The sequence below is a fragment of the Conger conger genome, chromosome 2 (genome assembly GCF_963514075.1).
Source record: "Conger conger chromosome 2, fConCon1.1, whole genome shotgun sequence".
NCBI lineage: Eukaryota > Metazoa > Chordata > Actinopteri > Anguilliformes > Congridae > Conger > Conger conger.
The window spans coordinates 72,015,509-72,038,496 of NC_083761.1; the positions used below are offsets into that span (position 1 = coordinate 72,015,509).

Genomic DNA, 22,988 nt, shown 5'->3' on the forward strand with positions numbered 1-22,988 from the left:
CACTTTCATGAGAACATCTTAATGGCCATAATAATGCGTGAAATAAAACCCAAGAGACAGTGTAACAGCACACAGTTGTTTATTGTAAATGTTGCACATTACGCCAGAAACCGTTCTGGTGTCTGAGGGGGGGGAAATGTAAATGAGACATGACTAAAGATGTTGCTGGTTCCTAAAATAGTAGTATTAATAATAATAAAATAAAAAACGAACTAAAATATGAAACGATACAACCAGAGGTGTAAAATCCTGCTTGGTGTTTCTTCCACCCATGAACTCGGCCAGGTGATTTTCACCAATTAGCTCTACTTCCTGGTTGAAGAATTGTGCCAATTAGCGAATTCAAGTGATGGGAATTAAATACTGAGGAGGACTTATACTTTCTGGACCTGGATTTTGCACCTCTGGATATGATACAGAATAGCTGCACACCTTTTTAGCCTGAACAACCGAACACACAGACAGAGGAGCGCACACATATACACACTCACACACACACAGACACACGTGTGACAGAAGCTCCAGCCGGGTGGAGAAACTTGACCACGGGGAGATCGTTTGGAAGGAGCAGAACTGCTGGCTTGGTCTGGAGGAGGGGCCACTACTGCTCGTAGATCGGACGGGGCAGTATCACGCAAAACGGTCAATAAGTACATAAAATAAAACCCCATTCAGCAGCGTCTGCTTCCATGTCCAATAACTGAATACGTAGAAAGGAAAACGGGGCTAATAAATTAACATTTCAAATGGGCGCTAATACGAACGGAAAACATGGCTTTACTGTGTTAGTTCTGTGTTAAACCACTGTGTTACATACAAGCTTTAAAGTCGGTTAGGCCATTTTGTTCTATCTGACAGGCAGTCATAAGTACGCTGCCGATATGTACACGTATTTACACGGCATTCAGTCCCTTTGTCTTTAAAGCAGTGGCGAATCCCTTGAGGCTTTCTCTACGTCTATTTTCCACAAGTTAATCCTGAGCCATAAAAATAGTATGCACAATTTAAAACCACCCGTAACCCAGAAAATAAATCTGATTGCAACCGTCAGTCACAATATGTTCCATGAGCGCACCAATAACCAGAACACCCACGGCTACAGACGGAGGCATTTCATATCTTTGCTTTGAGATGCATGATTAAATATTTTTAAATTACTGTATTTTTCTTGATTTGAGAATGTGGTTAGAAGGTGGTTTTTGACAGGTTTTTGGGGACAGAGGAGGGGGCTGTTTGCGAGGACTACACGCGCCCTCCAGTCCATCACCGCTGCTTCAGGAGGGCCCTGTACATAGCGAACCCCAACACTGCAAACACCGTCGCCCCCACACTCGCCCTCAGCCAGAACGTGGAGCTCTTCAGATCCGCCTGCGTCATGTGTCTGTATATGAGAGGGGGGGGGGGGAGAGAGAGAGAGAGAGAGAGAGAGACATGTTAGATCTGGCACAGGTTCACTGTGGAGATGAAGGCTCTAGACTGCAGTCTGATCCAGTGGAGAGACCTTCACGTTGCAAATCCAGAACTGATCGAACCGCAGTCTGGAGTACTCACCCCTCCCTCTGCCCAACCACCCTCCCCTTTCCAAAGAACTCCCCATCCACACGCCAGAAAGGAAGGTAGGGGTGCAGCGGGTTTGCACAAATGAAAGGGACACAGTTACACTGCTGATGGTGTGGGGGAGACACAGAGAACATAGCATGGGTGATAAAATGGGGGTGGGGGGGGGGGGGGGGTGAAGCCAGATCGGAGTAGCAGTCACTCACACAGAGGGCAGAGTGGTCCTGATACCCTCTCTGTACATAAACTTAGAGCTGCTGACTGAGGGTTTCTGCCCCCACTGGGGAGTTTCTTTCACCTCATGTGCATGTTATATGGGGGATCAGGTCTGGCATTTTCCCTCCTGTTACTCTGTAAAGTGTCTTTGTCTTCTGTACGGAGCACTATACAAATAAAATTGAACTGAATCGAATAGCCCGGTGCCACACAGTTATACGGCCTAACAGGAACAATGCCAGGTCTGCTCCATACACAGATTGGCTCTGGAAGCATATTACGTTTGCGATAATTTCTGTGGCACATCTGAATGACAGGCATCTTTATGGCGCCGTCTGCTCCTGGCACACACGGTCCACTGCACACAGATACTCAACTCTCCTGTCAGGCAAATCAAGTGGAGAAGCAGAAATGAATAAACCTGCGGGCAGTTTAAAACCCCAGCCTCCTTTACTGTCTTACATCAGCCTCAGGCCTGCAGAAATCAGCACAGGAGGCAGGAGGAGGGATGAGAAGGCACAGAAACACAGAGACACACAGACACAGATGCACACACTCACACAGACAGACGCACAGCCTCACACAGACAGACGCTCACACAGACAGAGACACACACACACAGACAGACGCTCACACAGAGACACACACACACAGACAGACGCTCACACAGAGACACACACACACAGACAGACGCTCACACAGACACACACACAGACAGACGCTCACACAGACACACAGACACACACACACAGACAGACGCTCACACAGACACACACACACAGACAGACGCTCACACAGACACAGACACTCACACAGACACAGACGCTTACAGACACAGACGCTCACACAGACACAGACACAGACACACACACACACACACACACACACACACAGACAGACAAACACAGAACTGCAACACCATGCTGAAATGAAGAAGATGAGATGGAGGGATGAATGAGGAGAGGAAAGATAAACCCAAATAAAGAGGTGGTAAAAGTCATGAGGCACATCCGTGTGTGGCCTCGCTGTCCTGTACAGGTCTGTAGTTACCCAGCCTCTGTTTGGTCTTTTCCCAGATATGACGGACTCTACACGCCTAACTGCATAAACCTGTACAAGCCCAAACTCTGCGTCAGACAAGCCCAAGGAGCAGGGTAGGATCTCTCAACACAAACAGGCAGGATACAGTTCAACAACAATACTACAGACGACACACTGTCTCTATGCAGCCCTCTGCTGGTGGCTCTGAGAACACCCCCCCACTGCAGCAGGTGCACTGGAAAACCATTCACCTCCTTCAGGCGAATACCGTTTGCAACCTTAATGCAGTTTCTGAAAGCCTGTGGAATTGCAATGTTTTACACTTCTCCCCTGGTCTAGCACCACTGACAGAACGGATGACATAACCATAAAATAATATCTATACAGCAGAGCCTTCAAATGATTTCCGACTAGCAACAGATAAGTAATTGCAAGAGATTACAGATTTGTTCGTGCTGGATAAAAATTAAGCTGAGGGCAAAGTCCACTTCCACTTTTCAAAACAAACACGGACGGCAGTGCAAACGCAGCAGGCCGTCAACCTCCAGCTCAGCGGCTCACGTCGAACCAACCAATCAAAGTCCGTCTGGGAGGACCCCGCAGACCCAACACCTCAACAGCATTCACTGTGTCGCCGCCTCGAAATAGCCCGTTAACACCCGCTTTAACACAACTCCACTCTAACGCTTCAAAACGTCGACCGTAACTGAAGACGGCACGGCGCTGACGCGCAACACAAACGGTGAGGCGTGAGAGGCAGCTGCTCCGCGGGGCTGTCAGCTTCACTCTGCACTGCAGGCTCCAGGCCCCCTGGGCTTCAGGACCGCATTACCCACGTCCACACGTCGTGACGCATCGCACAGCGGGAGGGCCTCTCAGACGCACGCGCCTCCGCGCCTAGCGTGCGCTAATGAAAATGAAACGTCAAGACGGGAGCGGATGTCAAATGGAGTCTGAAGCCCGAACGGCCCCCTTTGAACCCAGAGCGTAATGAAAACTAGCGGCGGGTTTCTGAAAGCTCACTTTCCCTGGCCACGGGCGATTACTTATGTATTAGACCAGGCTACCCGCAGTCTCCTCCGCTTTCATTTCTCAGGAGAGCCTCGCGCTATCGAAGCAGCCTCTGGACTGTGCGGAGGGGGGGGGGGGAAGGGGAGGGGGTGAAAAAAGTATGGAAAAGACTTGATGTAAATGAGACTGCCACCGCTGTTGTTTAGCTTTTTAAAGCCCGGCTGTATCCGCGGATACACACACGAATCGTCTGCTCTCCAGATGGGGTGTCCGGTAAATCAAAGCGGGCGTGGACACGCAAACGCTCCCAAGAATGCTTGGTGTTTCAATCTCCGAGAGGCACGCTTCACCGATTGGTGGGTGACGCCTGCCAGCCCTGTGCCCCCATTGAGCCAGCCCCCCTCAGTCAAAAACACAGACATGGGTTAAAGGTTAGAGAGGCACCACACGGACACGGTGTTAGAGTGTTAGTGTTAGACACTGGCAGGCACAGCATGAGAAGCTGGCCACACACACCCCCCACACACACGCGCACACGCACACGTACACACACCAGCAGCTGTGTGAAGGGGGAACAGTGCAAGGGGAAAAATGAAAAAAGCATTACAGAACACGAATCACAAAAAAAGGAACTGACTCCATGACACTTCCCAGTGGGGTCCATTTCAAACTGCTTCAGCCTCTTTTTCAAACCATCAAGATGACTAGCAAGAGAGCCATCCAAGAATGTAGCATTCAATGGCCTGATTACACTTAAGCAAAACAGATGGGAGCTTATTCACAGCCTCACACAAGCCATTCAATTAATTTGAATTAATCGTCCAAATTGGCTTCATGATTTGTCTGATTTGTGTGATTGCTGGGAGGCTTCCCCGTTGACTGCTGGGAAAGGATCCAAGTCCCTCTCTTCAGCTTCTGTCCTCAGGCATTAGGACTGATACAACCCAACACTGGCTGTAGCCCAATGATGATGCCGTCTCTTGTGGGTTTCAACTTGCGGCTGTGTTAGTGACATTAAACGGCATGGCAACACACAGTGCCACAGTGGAAACGTCATAGAAGGTCATTCTCATGCGTAAACCCGCCATCGAAGTAAAGGTCTGTTATCTTGATGAGGACGACGGAGATAAATTGGACATGGGAGACGGCATAGAATTCAGTTTTATAGGTCCCTCTTTTCCTGATGACCCCCCCACAACATAATCACAAAGACCATCGTTCTATAGCCCTTCGATAGCGGACCACAGTGGTCAGTGTATTATATCAAGAAGACTTCTATGAGGTTTCCAGTGTCCTGTAAACAGCTCGATGTCGTTGAGAAGAAACACAGCCATCATTACTGATGACAGAAAGGCTACAAACGTATGTTTCTCCCACTGGAAAGATGAGTCTCTCCAGTACAGATTTCCAAACTGCATATCCAACCACTTCTTGAGGTGATCAACTGAATTGCAAAAGAACCATTTAAACCCATGAACCTCGACATGCTGCGCACAGCCGAGGGTACACGCATCACTCACAAAGGGGCGGAAGTCACGCATCCATGCAGTCCTATCATAATCCATATCACAAAAGCCAAAATAATTTCATGCAGTGACTGCCTACACCACTACGTGCATTATAACTGCATGCCTTTAAGGCCAAAACGGAGTGCAGAGCACACATACTGATAAGACGAGACACTGTTTAACACTACACCGTGCAGGAGGAAAGGGTTGACATGATTGGTCAACAGAAGGGGGAAGCTAAGCAGGTCCGTGTTGACAGGCTGCAGCCAATAGAATGGGGTGGCGTAGAGTCACATGCACTCTTCCTCACTGCCCGGATTCACATACGTGAATATGGCTTACTCATCCATGATGGGTAAACTAAAACCTTCACAGACAGTCATTCGTATTTAGCCTCATATTAGCACATACACGGGGAGAGGCGGGGCTGTGTTGACTGTACCCCGACACATGGGGCAGGAGCAAGTGTTCAGCTTTTAATCAACAATTAAACTTCATTGTTAATTAAAGTGATGTCATGCAGGGGCACGTCACTGCTTTAAAAGCGCCTTTCAGTACACTGCGTAAGAATGAGAAAAGAAAATGCTGCCGGGTCTTAAGGCTCCCATTTAGGTTTTTTTTCTCCGCTCACACAGACGGGATTTATGGAGAGCCAGTTTCAAATCAATAAGTCGGATCGATTTCTTTCCAAGAAAGAACTAATGGCAATAACGTCGGAGCGAACCCTCGCGGATGACTATTAAAGCCAATCCCACTTTGCGCTCATGAGCTAAAGCACTCTCATTTAAAAGTGGACTCTGGACACAGCTGTGGATAGATATGCAGTGGAAAAATGCCTGGTGACAGCTCTCGGCAGCAAACCAGGGGGTCAGGAAGCAGAAGAACGGAAGCACGTTTCAAAAGAAAAGAGCAAACGTTAATTCAAATAAAAACACAAAGAAGCTCTGTACGTGGGCCCCGCGCGGGGGAGGGGGGGGGGGGGGGGCCCGGGGTGCGAGAGGGGGGGGCCAGGACCTGCTGAGAACGGCTGTGTAGAGCTTGGCCTTTACTGACTGCAGGAGCTCTGAGTTGAGGAGGTTGTGACAGATGCAAAAGGTGCACCGGTTACAGGAGCACATGCAGCGCAGCCGGGCGTGACTGCAGAGACAGAGAAGAGCAGGTCAGTCGCAGAGAGAGCCCCGCACCCCACCACACCCCAACAAGAGCTGACACAGGCAATCAGTTAAAGTTACACGTGACCTCACGGAGAGTTACCAATGCAGGGTACAGCAATCGTCTCTCTCCCCCCACCCCCCCTCCCCCAAGATGCTCAAAACCCACAGCACATCCAAGTCTTTTTTGTGAGAAACACAGTAAAGTACCAGGTGAATCACGTGCTGGGCAGTGGTGACTTCATACCGGGAGCACATAAAGAGTCCTAATGAAAGAGTTTTCTAAACAATGCCACCGCTTTTTGTTCTCAGCTGACAACTGCACATTGGAAAACAGTAAACATGAAAAACAACTTCAGAAGAAAAAGCCCACGTACAGTCACTCAGACAGAACACTAACGCAGTGTGTGCTAATGGGGAAAGAGGTGACTCACTCCACAAACTCCAGGAATAAACAGAGGGAGAGAAAGGTCAGAACACCTTACGGCTGCAAAACAAGGACCTGGGTGACTCAAACATAGCCGTATCTTTTACAAATATTTGATTCCATCAAAGCAGGGTTGGCGTGATCCAAATTAAACAAGATGAGCTTATCTCCATATTAAATCAACTACTAAAATACTGCAGTAAACTGCGGTTCCTGATAACAGCCCCAAAGCCTCTCACCAAGAACATCGGAAGGCATTATGTTTTCTTTACTGAACACAACAATGTTAGTTAAAACAGCCTCATAGAAATAGTTATATGCCGATTACACACTCCCAAAACAGATGTGTTAAAAATTGACACATTATGCATTGTTTGTAACACACCTCCATGTCTAGTTAAAGATAACACAATTTGTGCTACTTTCAACACTTTCAAAAATCTGTCTTTGTAACACATTTTTAACATAGATTTGAAACACAAAAGTAGTACCTTTGACACAAAATGCGTGGAAAGTAGCATCAAAGTAGTTTGAATTCGCGCAGGTTCAAATCCCGCCGACTACATTCCGTTGTCTGGCAGCCTACAGCAGTTAAGGTACATGACTGGGACCCGCAAGGTCGGTGGTTCAATCCCCGGTGTAGCCATGATAAGATCCCCCAGGGGGGGACTGTCCCCTGCTTAGTCTAATCAGCTGTCAGTCGCTTTGGACAAAAGCGTCAGCTAAATAACGCACAATGCAACATGCAATGCAATGTGTTGGATATTAATGCATCCTTTTTGAGAGTGTATAAACGGATATTGATGTCAAGGTGCTCCTTAAGCCTGGACTCGTGGCATATGCCAGACTGAATGGTTTCAGATCTCAAGACAAAATATAATATTAGACAAAGGGAAAGCCGAGTAAACACAAAACACATTTTTCATTCCATATTTGTTTTTAAATAAGAAAAGTCATCAAACACCAAAATCATGAAGGAACTGACATGGCTTTCATGAATGCTAAAGCTAAATACAAAACTCACAGAAAACATGGTGTCAAGCCTCCCACAACAGCAACTTAAGATCAGACTCTAAGCCGCAGGCCTTTAGATCGTCACTGGGTGAGCACACAAAACAATCACCTGTCTCAGATGAAAGCTGAACATTTGGGCAGCACCAGGGGGTGTGCTGTGATCTCATACAGTCAATATCTGTATCAGAGTTGACTCATTACAAAACACTTGGCAAGCTAACCAACGGAGAACATAACTATTCAAAATCTAGGCTCCCACATCTCTGTCAACATTACATTAGTAATATTCGTTTGTGTAAAAAAAGGAGAAAATGGGCAAAATACACAATCTCTGGTGTCTGTCATCTGTAAATCTGGTCAGATTTGACATAGCTGAGCCACATCCTCAGGTATAATGGCTTCTTCCACTCTGTTTCCAGTTGGGAGAAACAGAGACCAGCGCAGCAGACTATGTAAAATGGTCCATAATATGAAGTTACTGCTTTTCTTATGCAGTCTTCCAAACTCCTTAACACTGTAATTACACTGTATTTTAAATGAAAGAAACAGCAAGCCCTCAGACTGCTCAAATATCAATCCTGTCCTTGTATCCGCCTTACTGCAAGTCTATGAGCCAAGAACTGAATTCTTCAAAATGTCAATTTCAAGGGAAATCCACCACCTCACAAACCGGCCCCTTTGAAAAAACGGGCCTTGCCGCACCTAAGGTAATCAAGGCACACTTTGAGCCCGCAAGACTGCCAGGAGACACTCTCCGGTTTGAATTGTGAGGCTGCAGCAACAGAGATCCACAATTCTTGTGTGTTTGTTTATAATTAAAAAAAATAGGCAGCCCAGAACTGCCCAAACAAACTGCGATGGCCACTTCTAGGCACTGAGACCTCCACCTTCCAGCTAGGAGCCTCACCCCTACACCCTACACCCTACACCAACACGCAGCCAAAGTGCCACAGAAGGGTAAAGACAATAAGGCCATTTCACAAAACACATTCACACATACAGGGTGGAGAGGAGGACTGAAAGGCCAATAGGAACGTGAGAGACCGGGGGGGGACACCGGGACAGAGGCTGGGACTACTCACGGATACATGGCCATGGTGGTGAGCTTGATGTAGACGTCCTTGCTGGGCACGTCGTCCGTGTTGCAGGTGAAGGCCTGGGGCGGGGGCATCTTGTGCTTCCGGCAGAAGTCCAGCGGGGACAGGCTGTACAGCTGCTGGGCCTCCGGAAGGTCGGCCTTGGCGGCGATGACCATGCAGGGCGTCTTGCTGTCCATGAAGTACTGCTGCAGACGCGGGGGGAGACGGGTCACGGCTAACGGGCTAACACAGCTTCAACTACAACTTCAAACTCAAACCCACTGACACCTACTGCAAAGATACCAAACGTGCTTTTTCTCAGGAAATGTGCAATACTGTGAACCTGTCACTGTAAATTTGTCTTGGAGACGGGAGACGGGAGACGGGACACGGGTCACGGGTCACGGCTAACGGGCTGACGGGCTTCCCCAGCTAACACAGCTTCAACTACAACTTCAAACTCAAACCCACTGATACCTACTGCAAAGATACCAAACGTGCTTTTTCTCAGGAAATGTGCAATTCTGTGAACCTGTCACTGTAAATTTGTCTTGGACGTCTTGAAATCACAATTCACAAGACAATTTGCTTGGATGGCAGAAAAACCACTTGCGAATTAATCAGTGATCATGTGTGGTTACTCCTCAAAAGCATTAGTTCAAATCAGTATCATATTAGCATGGTGAAAAGCTAACCAAAGATTGTACTGCCTGCAAAGTCTAAATGTTTTTAATGTAGAAACGGGAATGATGGTTTTACAAGTCCTCTGTTCTCGCCTTCTCTATTCTTGCTTGTTTGGAAATCGCAATGTACATAACAACAATGTTTGTTTAAGGCTATTGAAATGGCCCGTAAGATCATGAGTCAACAACAATGTCCTCCTTTCTGAATTTTTTTGTTAAGCTGGTTCTTCGTATTTGCAGATCTACTGCAGTCTGACCAGACCATCTTCGACATGAGGAATTTCAGACGCCTCTCCAAGGTTGAAGGTTTATGAGGCCCAGGTAAAAGAACAAGAGATATAAAAACTCATTCATACCTAGTGCAATAACCTTGCTAAACCTAAGACCTATAAGAAATCCTGCGCGTATTTGTTTATAGCGTCTCCATATACAGTATCTATATTGCGTCCTTCAGTTTATTATGCAATTTGGTGACTGTTGTGTATTCATCAATGTTGTTAATTGTTGTCTCTGTGACTTGCTTTGTGTATCGGTATTTTTAGTTGGCTAGGTAAGCAGTGTTTGGATAGTTAACTTTGGTCACTTTTGCTGTTTCTTTGTTTCTTTGTTCTCAAAAAAAAATAAAAATAAAAATAAAGGGCCCTCGTCCTTATCTTTGTTGTACAGGTAGCAGTTGAAATTGTACTTCCCTCTAGGGTCTTTCAGCGAACTTATCCCTGGTTATGGGTATGCACTTTGTTGTACGTCGCTCTGGATAAGAGCGTCTGCCAAATGCCAATAATGTAATGTAATGTTGTTTTTACCATGTTTTACTGTTTTTCAGTATTGCTGCAAATGGCCTTTCCCTAGTAGGGATAGTAAAGTAATGAACTAAACAGAAGTTAGTGCTTTAGTGCATACTGAAAAGCATGCTGCTATTAAGTCTGGGGCAGACATAACACCATTTCCATTCTTACACATACAACCATCGCCTACTGAAAGAAAATATTGGGCAACGATGGTTAATACACAACACCTTCTAAAATCAATGATTTTCTATTACAGACAAACAAGTGGTTACATGTTCTCATAACTGGGGGACTCGTTAGGAGTGGGATGGGAACAGACGGGCACCTTGAAGATCTTGGCGCAGTACTCAAAGGAGCTGGGGTTGCTGAGGTCATAGATCAGGCAGACGACGTCACAGCAGATGTCCGACTCGGAGAGGAACTCGGATTCCGGGAAGACCTCGTGGAGCTGAGAGGGGAGGGAGAAACCCGGCTTTAGGTCGACCCGCTCATGAGCAGGGGGGTGACCTGGCTAAGCCAGAAACACGAAAACTTTTTCCCCCTCAACGGTCAAATCTGTGAGACAGCACAAACACTGGGGAAGACTGGCGAGTGCCCTTCAACTGAGTCACTCATCTGCTCCAGTACAATGTGGAAATCTCGGCTCACCAGCAAATACTTCTCCTGGCCGTAGACGTAAGTGGTGCTGATGGCGTAGTAGGACTTATGGTCTTCTCTTATCGTCTTCTGCCGCTATACAGGAAAGGGTGCAGAAAAAAAAAAAAAAAAAGTGGTGTCACAGAAAATAAAACGTTCCCATTCACCCAACAACACAAATGATGGCTCACAAAAATCTTGATCAATCAATCAGTGGCAGGTACATGTCTATCTACTAACACCTGCAGTCCAATTTTCATAACTGTACACCTGTATTAAGCCCACTGTTCTATCAAATAAATAAATTAAACACTGCACCTGACACCATGAGTCACGCTTATCCTTTTGTTTTTGCATTTACAGGAAAAATAAATGGGCTTAATTACCGTGCAAATCAGGCCACACACTTACAGTGCAGTCCGCAAATATCTGCCTTTAACCTCACACTCATCGTTTAATTTCAAATCCAGCGTGCTCCAGTACAAAGCCAAAACAACAAACTATACACCACAGTCCAAATGCTTACAGACAGCCCCGCGCGTGAACCTGAGGTAAGAGGCACAGGCTGAGAGCTGCACTTGTTTGGGAGCGGTGGCGCGCGTCCCTCACCGTGAGGTTTCTGCCCAGGAAGGCCTGGAGGAAGCCGCTCTTCCCGCTGCCCGGGGCGCCGAAGACGTTGCAGCGGAACACGCTGCGCTGCGTCTGCTTCTTCTGCAGGTCAATCTTCTTATCGCGCGTCGCTGCACGCCAGCGCGGGGAGAGAGGTTACTGCACAGCGAACCGCCAGCGAAAACGCTCTGACCTCCTCGACCTCGGTCACCCGAGGAGCGACGTCTGTACTCTGGGCATTTTATCACCTCGTTCACGCGAATCGTCATCTCAGATTAACTGACCGAGCTGGCCTCCCCAGCTCCGGGGGCTGCCTGGTTTTTACAGAGCTGATGAGAGGAGCTGTAGTACTCCCTCCCGCAGACAGCAGAGCTGAACACCGCTGACCTACTCGATGACCCGGTTCAGCCTCATGCCAACCTGCGCTCGCCCTCAAGACAGCTGCCAGGCAGTTATACAGACAGTAGTGCGACTCCCAGCCATTCTCAGACCACACGCCACACCCGGGTCAAACACGTAATGATTTTCCATTACTTTTCAGTGCTCGATTGATTACGCCTGGCGCAACGGGGCCAACCAAGAGGACCAGAAGGCAGGCTTCTGCACTTTTTCAGAGCACTTCACTTGTACCAATATACCGGACGAACAGCAAAACCTAGAACGGCGTTTGAATACCAAAACAATGACATATCTGACCCAGGCCTGCCACAGACGTGTCCCGAGCCAGGCAGATTTACACAGGGGCAGCCCCTGCTCCCAGTCACATTCGGCACATTACGCCCACACAGCGACGGCTGGCTCCTCTCACCTGTAATGGCCGCCGCCTGGGACTCCTGCTCACAGATGATGGAGTATCCCAGGTAGCCCAGGTACTCCAGGCAGCGCTGCACGTCCAGGTACGTGGTTAACCTGAACACAACCAAAGAGCGCAGCCAGAGTCAGTGGGCACCCAGCGTCACAGCTAGCACTGCCAATAAACACCCTCTACAACAGGGGTCTCCAATCTTATCCTAAAAGGGCCGGCGTGGGTGCAGGTTTTTGTTTTAACCCAGCAGTAACACACCTGATTATACTAATGAACTAATCGTGGTCTTTAATCAAGACCTTGATGAGTAGAATCAGCTGTCTTAGTCCTGTGCTAAAACAACAACCTGCACACACACCGGCCCTTTCTGGATAAGATTGGAGACCCCTGCTCTACAACACTACTCAGTTCCCTCGCGTACTTGGTATTGTTTCTTAACGGTTAACGGGCAGAAGGAACACATTAAAAAAGACGTCTCCACCATGACTGGGTAGCAGAACAACAAGGATAGTGTCATTGACGTGAAGCACCATGAGTGCCTACAGCTCCCCCTTGTGGAGGGTCTTCAGCCTGCTAAACGTGAGTGTGCGAGTGGTGGGGTGAGTGTGCAAGGTCCGTAACACGCTTCCCGTCCAAGAACAAAGGTCCATTCCACGTGCGGAGGGCGCGCACTCACGTCCACTGCGACAGATAGCCCTGGTAGGTGATCCAGCCCTGGTCATTGGTGCAGACCGTGTTGTTGACGTCGGGACCCCAGGGCATGTAGGGGAACACTTTGAACAGGTCCTTCATCTCATCTGGAGACAGCGCGCAGTCTCTGTCCTGATGCGCAAGAGAGTCAACGGTCACACATTGGCGCGCGAGTCAACGGTCACACATTGGCACATTGGAGAGTCAAAGGTCTCGCATTAGCACAGAAGTGTCAGTGGTCACACACAGGCACATAAGTGTCAACAGTCACAGACTGGCACACAGGAGAGTCAAAGGTCACGCATTAGCACACAAGTGTCAACGGTCGCACATTGTCACATACGAGTCGGTGAGAAAGAATGCTTGCCGGACAAACCAGTAATGGCTGTGTAAAACATCCTCAACAAAAGCTATTCAAGCTCTCACCGGAAACAATAATCAATCTGATTGAATCGGCAGTAAAACGCGAGGCTAACAGCATCGCGTCACGTAAACGGAACGATATACGCCCATAGCTCCAGGGCGGACGTTTAGCTGAGCAGGCTACAGGAGTGAGGGCGAGCTCTCTGAGCTTAAGCTAATGGGCAGGAGAAGCTTTACGTTACCTCAGACAGGAACACACCCAGCCCGAGCCCGCGGAACACGTCGATAACATGCGCATAATACAGTTTAATCAATATGGCCGTGCTCCGCTACACAAAGGCAAATATTCTGCCTGCCAGCAGGAACCCACATTATCAGCGACTCCCTTTTAAAATCAATTCCTGAGAGTGTAACTTGTGCAGCTAATGGAAATTTATTTTTATTTTTATTATTTTATTTTATATGCGACGCAGCCCTGTTTATAACCCCAGGGTGTATGCCCATATCAGAGTCAGTGCGCCGTTGGCTGTGGTTCAGTCAGTTGCGGGTCCAGAGGCACGCCGACACTCCCGTTACATAACGACGGGCCTGGGGACCATTTTTAAACAACCTGCCCTGCTTTCACAGGTCTGCGCCCGCTTCCTCAAACAGAACTCTTATCGCTAGAATAAAGTTATTCACAGACTTTCACGCTTTCGGGAGACCAAGCCAATCGGAGGGGCCGACCGCAGCCAAACCACAGATTAGCGGGGAGCGACCGCACGGGCGGATAGTGCTGCTCGACAGACCGTCACCTTGTCGTGCTTATCGAAGACACTCTGGAGGAAGAGGTAAGCGTTGTGGTTGAGCTCGGTGGTGCAATCCGGGGGTATTTTTAACCTGGGAGAAGACAAAACACTGTGGTTAAATGGAGAGCGGAACAAAAAAATAAGTCACATAAAGCAGAAATTTCAACTTTGAATACACTCAGTGAGCACTTGGGTATTTTAGACTTAAGTCTTCTACCACTGTTACATATCCACTAAGGAGTTATGATGCATTGTGTGTTCAGAGATGCTCTCCTGCATACCACTGCTGTAATGTGTGGTTATTTGCTTTACTGTCACCTCCCGGTCAGCTGAATCTCTTAACCATCTCTGCATGCTTTTATTTAATTGCGGTCACATGATTGTCTGATTCAATATTTGCATTAACAAGCTGGTGTACAGGTCTACCTAATAAAGTGCTCACTGAGTGTACGTTAATGCAAAATGTACGCCTTACAGAATATAGCACCCCCTCAATATATGCCCTATACAGCCTAAACAGAGTAAACACACAAGGATAATCAACGATACACAGAAAAAGTCTTTATATCACAGATAAGATCCCTAGATCAAGGTTTTTTTCCTCCATAAGACGTGAATGGAGAGACTCACGGGGGAAACAGGTAGTCCTGCGTGAGCTCCAGGTCGTCATCGTAGCCGAACCTCCGCAGCACCGTCCAGGTGGTCTCGTGCCGGCCCCTCTGGATGAAGAGCGTGTGCAGGAAGAGGAAACCTGAGGAAACGGGAGCGCAGCCTGGGTCAGAGAGCCTGGGTCAGAGAGCCTGGGTCAGAGAGCCTGGGTCAGAGAGCCTGGGTCAGAGCCTGTGAACCTACGTCAGAGCCTGTGAACCTACGTCAGAGCCTGTGAACCTACGTCAGAGCCTGTGAATCTACGTCAGAGCCTGTGAACCTACGTCAGAGCCTTTGAACCTACGTCAGAGCCTGTGAATCTACGTCAGAACCTGTGAACCTACGTCAGAGCCTGTGAACCTACCTCAGAGCCTGTGAACCTACGTCAGAGCCTGTGAACCTACGTCAGAACCTGTGAACCTACGTCAGAGCCTGTGAACCTACCTCAGAGCCTGTGAACCTACGTCAGAGCCTGTGAACCCACGTCCGAACCAGTGCACCGACGTCCAAACCTGTGAACCCACATCAGAACCTGTGAACCTACGTCAGAGCCTGTGAACCTACGTCAGAGCCTGTGAACCCACGTCCGAACCAGTGCACCGACGTCCAAACCTGTGAACCCACATCAGAACCTGTGAACCTACGTCAGAGCCTGTGAACCTACGTCAGAGCCTGTGAACCCACGTCAGAGCCTGTGAACCCACGTCAGAGCCTGTGAACCCACGTCAGAGCCTGTGAACCTACGTCAGAGCCTGTGAACCTACGTCAGAGCCTGTGAACCCACGTCAGAGCCTGTGAACCCACGTCAGAGCCTGTGAACCCACGTCAGAGCCTGTGAACCCACGTCAGAACCTGTGAACCCACGTCAGAACCTGTGAACCTACGTCAGAACCTGTGAACCTACGTCAGAACCTGTGAACCTACGTCAGAACCTGTGAACCTACGTCAGAGCCTGTGAACCTACGTCAGTACCAGCAGGAGAGCATGGCGCATGACTCAGAGACACACTGGGGGGCCTCCATCTCACCTTTCAGTGTGAGGCCATTGTCCCGCACTCCGTCAGTCATGTTCTTCCTCACCACGTTCTTCACGTCCTCCAGGGCCTGGGGTGCCAGCGGGGTGTTAAAACACGTTCTCTGCAACACACACACACACACACACACCGTTTCACACAGCAGCACTGAGCTGCAGGGGCCTGAGACAGCCCTCTCCTCCAGGGCAAAGAGGCAGACTTCAGCAAAGCCCTGAAGTATTCACTCACCCACTTAAAATGGTGGGCGTGTAGTTTTGGCACATATAAACGCGACCGCGCAAGAGCAAAACTTCGACAGTAATTCAATGGCAAGCACACACTTGCCTACTCTTCCAGCATCACCGTTTCGTGAATGATGGTGATGCAGCGGAGACATTTCCGGCAGCGAGGCGGGACCCGTGCCAGGCAGGCTGCAGCGTCTGCTCTGAATGCAGCAGAGAGCGCGTGGGAGGGCCACAGAGACGGATTTACAATGCAGATTGGAGCCGGCCAGGAGGAAGGCCCCTACCTGGAAGAAGTTGAGCTCATTATCATTGAGAATCCCGTCGTTGTCCAAATCCGATACTTTAAAGATGCGCGTCAGGGATTTAACACAGGGGGGCTTCATCTGCGAATGAATGGCATATTCGTGCTTAATATGCACATTTGTTCAAGAAAGGTAAACGCGCAAATGCAACCGAATCTGTGAGCACACAACAATGCTCTACAGTAGGGAGAGCAAATACAGCAGAGAACTTTTTTTACAGCCCCATCACACCGAACCATTATTCTTTGTGCATCACCGATGAAGGCCTGTGACCAATACCTTCCTTTGCCTTGAGCTTTTTTTGTCTTGATAATAAACGTATATTTTTGCTGAAGCCTCTGCTTTGGATCTCTTCCATTTCCCTGCGTGTTCTACATTTTTTTACCTTCCTATTCGACACCACCGCCGCTCTCCTCCGCTCCTCCTGAAGCGAGTATTTCATCTTGCAGACAGTAAATCATGAAGCAGAGCGTGCTTCAGGAGGCTGAGATGCAGGGTAATAACGGTGACTGCTATACCAGGTAGAGGCTGCGGGGCTGGTGGACTCAGGATGTACTGCTATACTAGGTAGAGGCTGCGGGGCTGGTGGACTCAGGATGTACTGCTATACCAGGTACAGGCTGTGGGGCTGCCCTCACCTCCTTCTCCTCGGGGCAGTACAGGGGCCCTGTGGGATGCAGAACAGCCTTCTGGGCGTAGTAAAACAGCTCCGAGATGTTCTTCAGGTTTTTTGCCGAACACTTGGAAAATAAAAATAGAATAGTGAATTTCATAGGGGTTAACAAAAACAGAAGAAAAATAGAATAAAAAAATCTAAATTCCTTCATTAAAATATGTATAAGAATGCAATACCAGGACAAAATCAGCTGCAGGCCACCAGTCACACACATCTTGGGCACAGTGGTTGCCTTTTTGTGATGGTGGGGACTGCTTAAATTCTCTCCACTTTAGGGAATGGAAAACGTACAGCGGTAAAGGACTGCCAACATGGTCTCTGTAAAAAGGTCAATGCCTGAAAGAGGCTCAGGTCAGGTGTCAAGTCTACGCAGGGGGCTAAAGAGGCCAGGATCAGTCTGACGGCTTAGACAGAAAGCTGAGAAGCAAAGCTGTCTGCGACCCAAACCCAGCCAGGCATCGGCGCTGGACACGCCCGGTATCTAAAGACATTTATGGATAGGTGTGTAGTGCTGGTTTTGCAACTTTGCAACACAATATGTTCAGGAGACCGTGAAATACAAATGTGTTCACAGCGCTACTAAAACAACAGCCACAGCCTTCAAAGAGACAAAGGTTGCACAAGCACGTACGTGCAAGCAGTCTGTACCAACGATAATCCGACAACCAATTCAACCACCAATCCTTTTCAACTGAAGACACAGCCCCCGACAAAAACAAAGTAATCACATAACACTTACACTCAGTAACCCCTTTATTAGGTAGACCTGTACACCACCTTGTTATGATGCACATACTTAATCAGTCAACCATGTGGCAGCAACTAAATACGTAAAAGCATGCACGTGTGGTGAAGAGGTTCAGCTCAAATGTCAGAATGGGGACGTGATCAAAGTGACTTCGACCGTATAATCATTGCTGGTGCAGAGAATGGTGTGGAAAAAGAACAAACAAACAAACAAGAGAGCAGCAGTTCTGCATGCAGAAACACTGAGAAGAGAAGAAGGGCCAGACCAGTCAAAGCTGACCGGAACGCAAATAACCACACATTACAACAGTGGTATGCAGAAGAGCATCTCTGAGCAGGCAACGCATCATAACTGTAAGTGGATGGGCTACAGCAGAAGACCAATAAGTCGAAAAAAGACCTAATAAAGTGCTCACTGAGCGTATAAATCTAAGTTACACCAAGTCCCTTCATGCAACATTAAGGAAGGGGGGGGAAGTCCTGGTGTGACTGCAGCTTCACTCCTCGAAGCCCGAAACGAAACGCACTGGATGCCTGGAGCGAGTCTCCAGAGGAGATCGGTGACATTTCCTCCACGACACGAGAGACGTTTCCGCCATGACTCGAGAGCGCTGCCGCGCACACTCGGTCACGTGACACAACAGCGAGAGCTTCAGAAGCGACCCCTAGACAGATCGCCTCGCAGCCGGTGAGTAATCGGAGCCCCGGGACTACCTCGCGTGAACCCGCGCTCCAGTAACACACAAACCAGCGAACGCACGGTACCTCTACGCAGGTCTCGATCTCCGAGTACTGGTTCATGATGGGGAGGATGGTTTCCATGCTGCTGTGCTCCACCAGGTCCGACTTGTTCCCCACCAGAATCAGGGGTACCCTGCATCCCAAAACAAAAGGCAACACTTTTGTAGCCCCTCATCAACCCTCATCAGCCAAAACACGCGATTTGTTTGTTTGGTTACAGAGACTCGGGCTGTGTTCGAAACGGCATACTTCGCATACTGCTCATACTACATTTCAATGAAAACTAGCCTGAAATTTAGTATGGGTAGTATGCTAGTATGCGGTTTTCGGGTTTCTATGAACAACACGAGGGAGGCCCAAACACAGGGTCTTTTAAACACCGGTAGCCCTGCAGTAAGGCCATTGATCACAGCACTCTCCACTCCCCCGCTACGCGCTCCCCACTGCGGTCTGAATCACACACTGAAATTTGGCAGCTTCTCCGGGCAGTGAAATGAGAGCTTCAACCAAACTGCAATGAGGGCACGTAAATCTTGGTTAAAGGATACGAGCCCAGTGTCAGGTCTCTAAACTGAAGTTAATCCAGACACCCGGGCAACCGCAACAACCTCCGTGGCTGCGGTCACGTACAGTAAAGTACGTTAAAGTGCCGAGACTGCTCCTGACAACGGCCACACGTATAAAACACCGCCGGCGCACAGCCGTTGCACAGGACGGTTGTGTATCGTGCTTCACAGAAACGCATCACACACCTGCTATCCTTGTCCATTCTGTCATTTATAAGAGGAATCCAATGACTGGTCACCTGCAAGAGAAAACCAAAGCAGTGCGTTTTAAACGTCATTCACTGAGAGACCATAGCAGAAAAAATACTGGACATAACATATGGACTAAATGCAGGAAACTGTAAAACTCACCTTCTCAATAGACTTTTTATTGTTGACTGAATACACTATACATATTACATTTGCCTGCAAAGGAGAGAAAGAACAAGTGTTACCTCAATAATCCAATAGATATATATCTTTTTTTTTGGTAAAATATCTATAATTAAAGTATTACTTTTGATATTTCTTGGAATAGTTGTTCATCTGTTTGTTCTGCCTCTGTGGAAGTGAAAGAAAATAATTATACCTACTTTATTCAGTTTAGTTTTACAGGGACAGTGCGCATTGATAAACATCTCAGTAAATGTGCCGGCTTAGCCAACATGGCTCATCATCAATTGTAGCATCTGTGATAATTGTGATTTACAAACAAAAGATAATGGATAACCTAGACCTTGTAATGCTAGATCTCTGTAAAATAAGTAAACGGCATGTTAATCAGTGACAGACTGTGTTACCTGAATAATCCACGATGTGAGTGGGGACTCTCTCCGGAGTGACATCAGCAGGGATGGTAATCTCTTCAGCACGTAGAGGAACCTGTTTCACAAAAACACATGGGTTGAGCTCTGGATCTGTGAAGACACACTCACAAGGACACTTTTGCACACAAAACTGGAAGGTTTAGAGAATGTCATACCTCATCTGGGAATTCCTCGCTGACTAGTGACATGATCAAAGATGTCTTCCCCACTTTGGCTGTTAAAAGAACAATAGCAATAGCATGGCTTATTTCGGCATCAATACACTGAGCAAAAACAACATCCATCCATACCAAGCGGAGCCAGAGCCCACCAGGCAGTCAATGTCAGCCCAGCACTGGCCCAAACCATTTACCATTTACCATTTAGCTCTAACACAGATCTACAGGACAAAAAGAGTTCAATATGGTAGCGACTGAATCTTTACTCCGCGAGACAGATGTGGGTCAAGAAATTGCAACAAGCTTGCATCCCATCCACAGACCCATTTTTACATCAAGCATGTTCACTTGACAGACGTTTCTAAGAGCTGGACTCCATAACGCTTGTAGCAGCGGGAAAGACTTCTACAGCATGCAACACAACACTGTAGAGGATAAGGAGGGAGATGCATTTCCATTACACAGCTACTTTCATTGCTCTCAAAGCACATTATAGTGGGGAAGATACCACCAATGAGAACAACCCAACTGTGTCAAGCACTGCAGCCCTTTGACCCCAGAACTGTCACCCCTCAAAACTGAGGTGAAGGGCAAGGGGTTTAATCAGCCAATTAAACAATGGTAAGTTAAAAGTTAGAAGAACAGGGTTCGCCATCCTGTGAGGACAGCAGGAAACCTCCACATTGCCATGGGACCTTTTACTGTCAGATGAGTTCAATTCTGACCAATGCATGAATCTACTGTGTTACAGCTCTTTCCACTGGGTGTAGAGTGATCACTGCCCCTTGCTGGCCCATGAACACCACTACTAGCATAAATCCCATCAAGTCCTATATCAAAGTAGTCCGAAATTAAATTAGCTTGAGCCAAGCAGAGGGCTGTAATTGATGTCTGCTTGTATTTCTAAGCAAAGGTCAGTAGAGAAATGTGCAACTGTAGAATGGTTTTCCCTTCATTCAGTAATGTGAGGAACCACCAGCATAGAGGCACCCAATTCTAAAATGTTGGCAGTGGTGAGACAAGAACCATTTCATTAATCCTGCAGATCAACCGCTAAATCATACTGAGACATGAACCTGCGCGGCTAAGAGGATATCTAATGGCCTTGGGAGACAAAAGTCGAGTGCAGCCTATGTATGCCAATGCAAAGGCATCACAACACAAAAGATAAAAATAGCGTTGACTTCAGAAACAGATGCAGGACTGGACAATGGTGATAGAGCCCTCTGTAGAAACGGACACAGGCCTAACAAAACTTGACCTAGTCTGCAAAAATAGCAACCGGCTGCAATGGAAAGTTATGCGTGATTTGTAGCGACAGAATTAAAACGCTGTATGTCTGTAAAAACAGTATGTCTGTAAAAGAACAAGTGCACAGTATGGATTTTGACCCTGAAGTTCAACTGATCCAAACTGAGGTGACACACACTGAATGACAGTTGGTCATTCATTTATTAAATCTGGTAACATTACTACCATCAATTTTACTCGTCAATAGGGTGTGTATTCTTTTACACCATGACAGCGCATGCATACGGCACCCATACAATCGCAAGCTCCTTCCTTAGCAGGTAAGCCTAAACAGTACATTCATTTCATATATTGCACGACGATTTATAGCTATAATATATTGTAAGACGAACTCGCTAGCTGGTTAGCCAATGCCAGATTTCAATGGTTGAATATTTAGCAAATCGCATAGCCTATATCCGGCTATCCATAACTAACGTTAATCGAGTTCCAGTACCTAAAGCTGGTTATAAAGCTTCAGAGAGCTTAACTGTGCTTGAAAAGAATCAGCAGACAGAGAGCCCTAACTGCATTACGTGGCTGACTTTCATTTAAGACATTAGCTTGACAATCACTTAAAGCCAGTAAAAGAAGGTCGGGAAGCATAACCGGTCAGGAAACTTAAACAACTTGACTTAACATAGTTAGACTACGACGTTAATCAACTTGCCAACAACTAAGTTAGAAAACTGAGGTTACACATTCATTGATGTCGAACGAATGTCAGTAGGCTCCATCGACTATACTGAATTATAGTTGGTCATTGATTTATTGAATCTGGTAACTTACTACTCCATCATTAGGCGAACATGTGTGCAGCATTGATGCTGGCTACATAGCTACATTGTCATTGTGTTACACAACTAGCATTCAAACTGTAGAGAGCAAGTTCAGGAATGCCGTGGCGACATGTTAACAGAAATAAACTTACGTTCCCCCACGAGTAATATCCTTACGTCCTTCCTCATTGTTTCAACTGTGTTCGTCTACAGACTAAAATACGTGAATTACTCGATTAAAAACCATCGAGGCTCCCCGACTGCACAGTACTTTAGCTAGCTAGCTAGCTAATCCGGCCTTACGCAGTTCACTTCTACAACACCAAAGTGTCGGCACTGTTTGTAGGACAAACCGGACGGAGGGATTCTGGCTCTTCTGGTGATTTAGCAGTGTCCGCTAATTCAGCATAAACTTAACTGCAGTCTTTACTATTAAACAATATCATCGGCATTTTCAGAAGGGCCAAGTTAAACTGCGCCTTCTGCTAATCTTTTAGCTAGCTAGTTATGACATTCTGCGGTAGTCTCCTGAATGTTCCGCGCGCACGCCTCCTGCCCGCTGACTTCCAACACTACAACGGCGAGTGGAATGGGACAATTTTTGCGTTTTACCAAACTATTTCACTTGCTATAAAATTATGTTTGGTGCCAA

At 47.5% G+C, this 22,988-nt stretch overlaps 1 protein-coding gene across 2 annotated transcripts; it reads right to left on the reverse strand.

Annotated features, from left to right (window-relative positions):
* Positions 1-62: 62 nt before the first annotated feature.
* Positions 63-22,912, reverse strand: rhot1b (ras homolog family member T1). 2 transcript variants are annotated; one of them, XM_061229997.1, is made up of 20 exons: positions 22,489-22,912; positions 20,265-20,323; positions 20,083-20,164; positions 19,800-19,843; positions 19,655-19,708; positions 19,490-19,542; positions 18,762-18,870; positions 17,212-17,313; positions 16,556-16,654; positions 16,042-16,150; positions 14,997-15,117; positions 14,373-14,457; positions 13,202-13,347; positions 12,529-12,629; positions 11,721-11,851; positions 11,124-11,207; positions 10,801-10,923; positions 9,008-9,210; positions 6,348-6,470; positions 63-1,381 (listed from the first exon to the last, which is right to left on the reverse strand). In XM_061229997.1, exons 1-20 carry the CDS (start codon positions 22,523-22,525, stop codon positions 1,264-1,266), a joined length of 1,983 nt encoding a protein of 660 aa, XP_061085981.1. In that variant the 5' UTR covers positions 22,526-22,912; the 3' UTR covers positions 63-1,263. The 2 variants fall into 2 exon arrangements, with proteins under 2 accessions (XP_061085981.1, XP_061085989.1); XM_061230005.1 differs by lacking the exon at positions 6,348-6,470.
* Between the last annotated feature and the right edge of the window lie 76 nt (positions 22,913-22,988).

What these genes read in the sequence shown, in the direction of transcription:
- rhot1b (XM_061229997.1), bottom strand. Translation starts at nt 22,525, where the DNA reads ATGAGGAAGGACGTAAGGATATTACTCGTGGGGGAAC. An exon ending in CAGGACTACCTGTTTCCCCC is followed by an intron (nt 14,458 to 14,996) that starts GTGAGTCTCTCC and finishes GTCTTCTCCCAG; the next exon opens with GTTAAAAATACCCCCGGATT. An exon ending in GGCTATCTGTCGCAGTGGAC is followed by an intron (nt 12,630 to 13,201) that starts GTGAGTGCGCGC and finishes GGTTGTGTTCAG; the next exon opens with GTTAACCACGTACCTGGACG.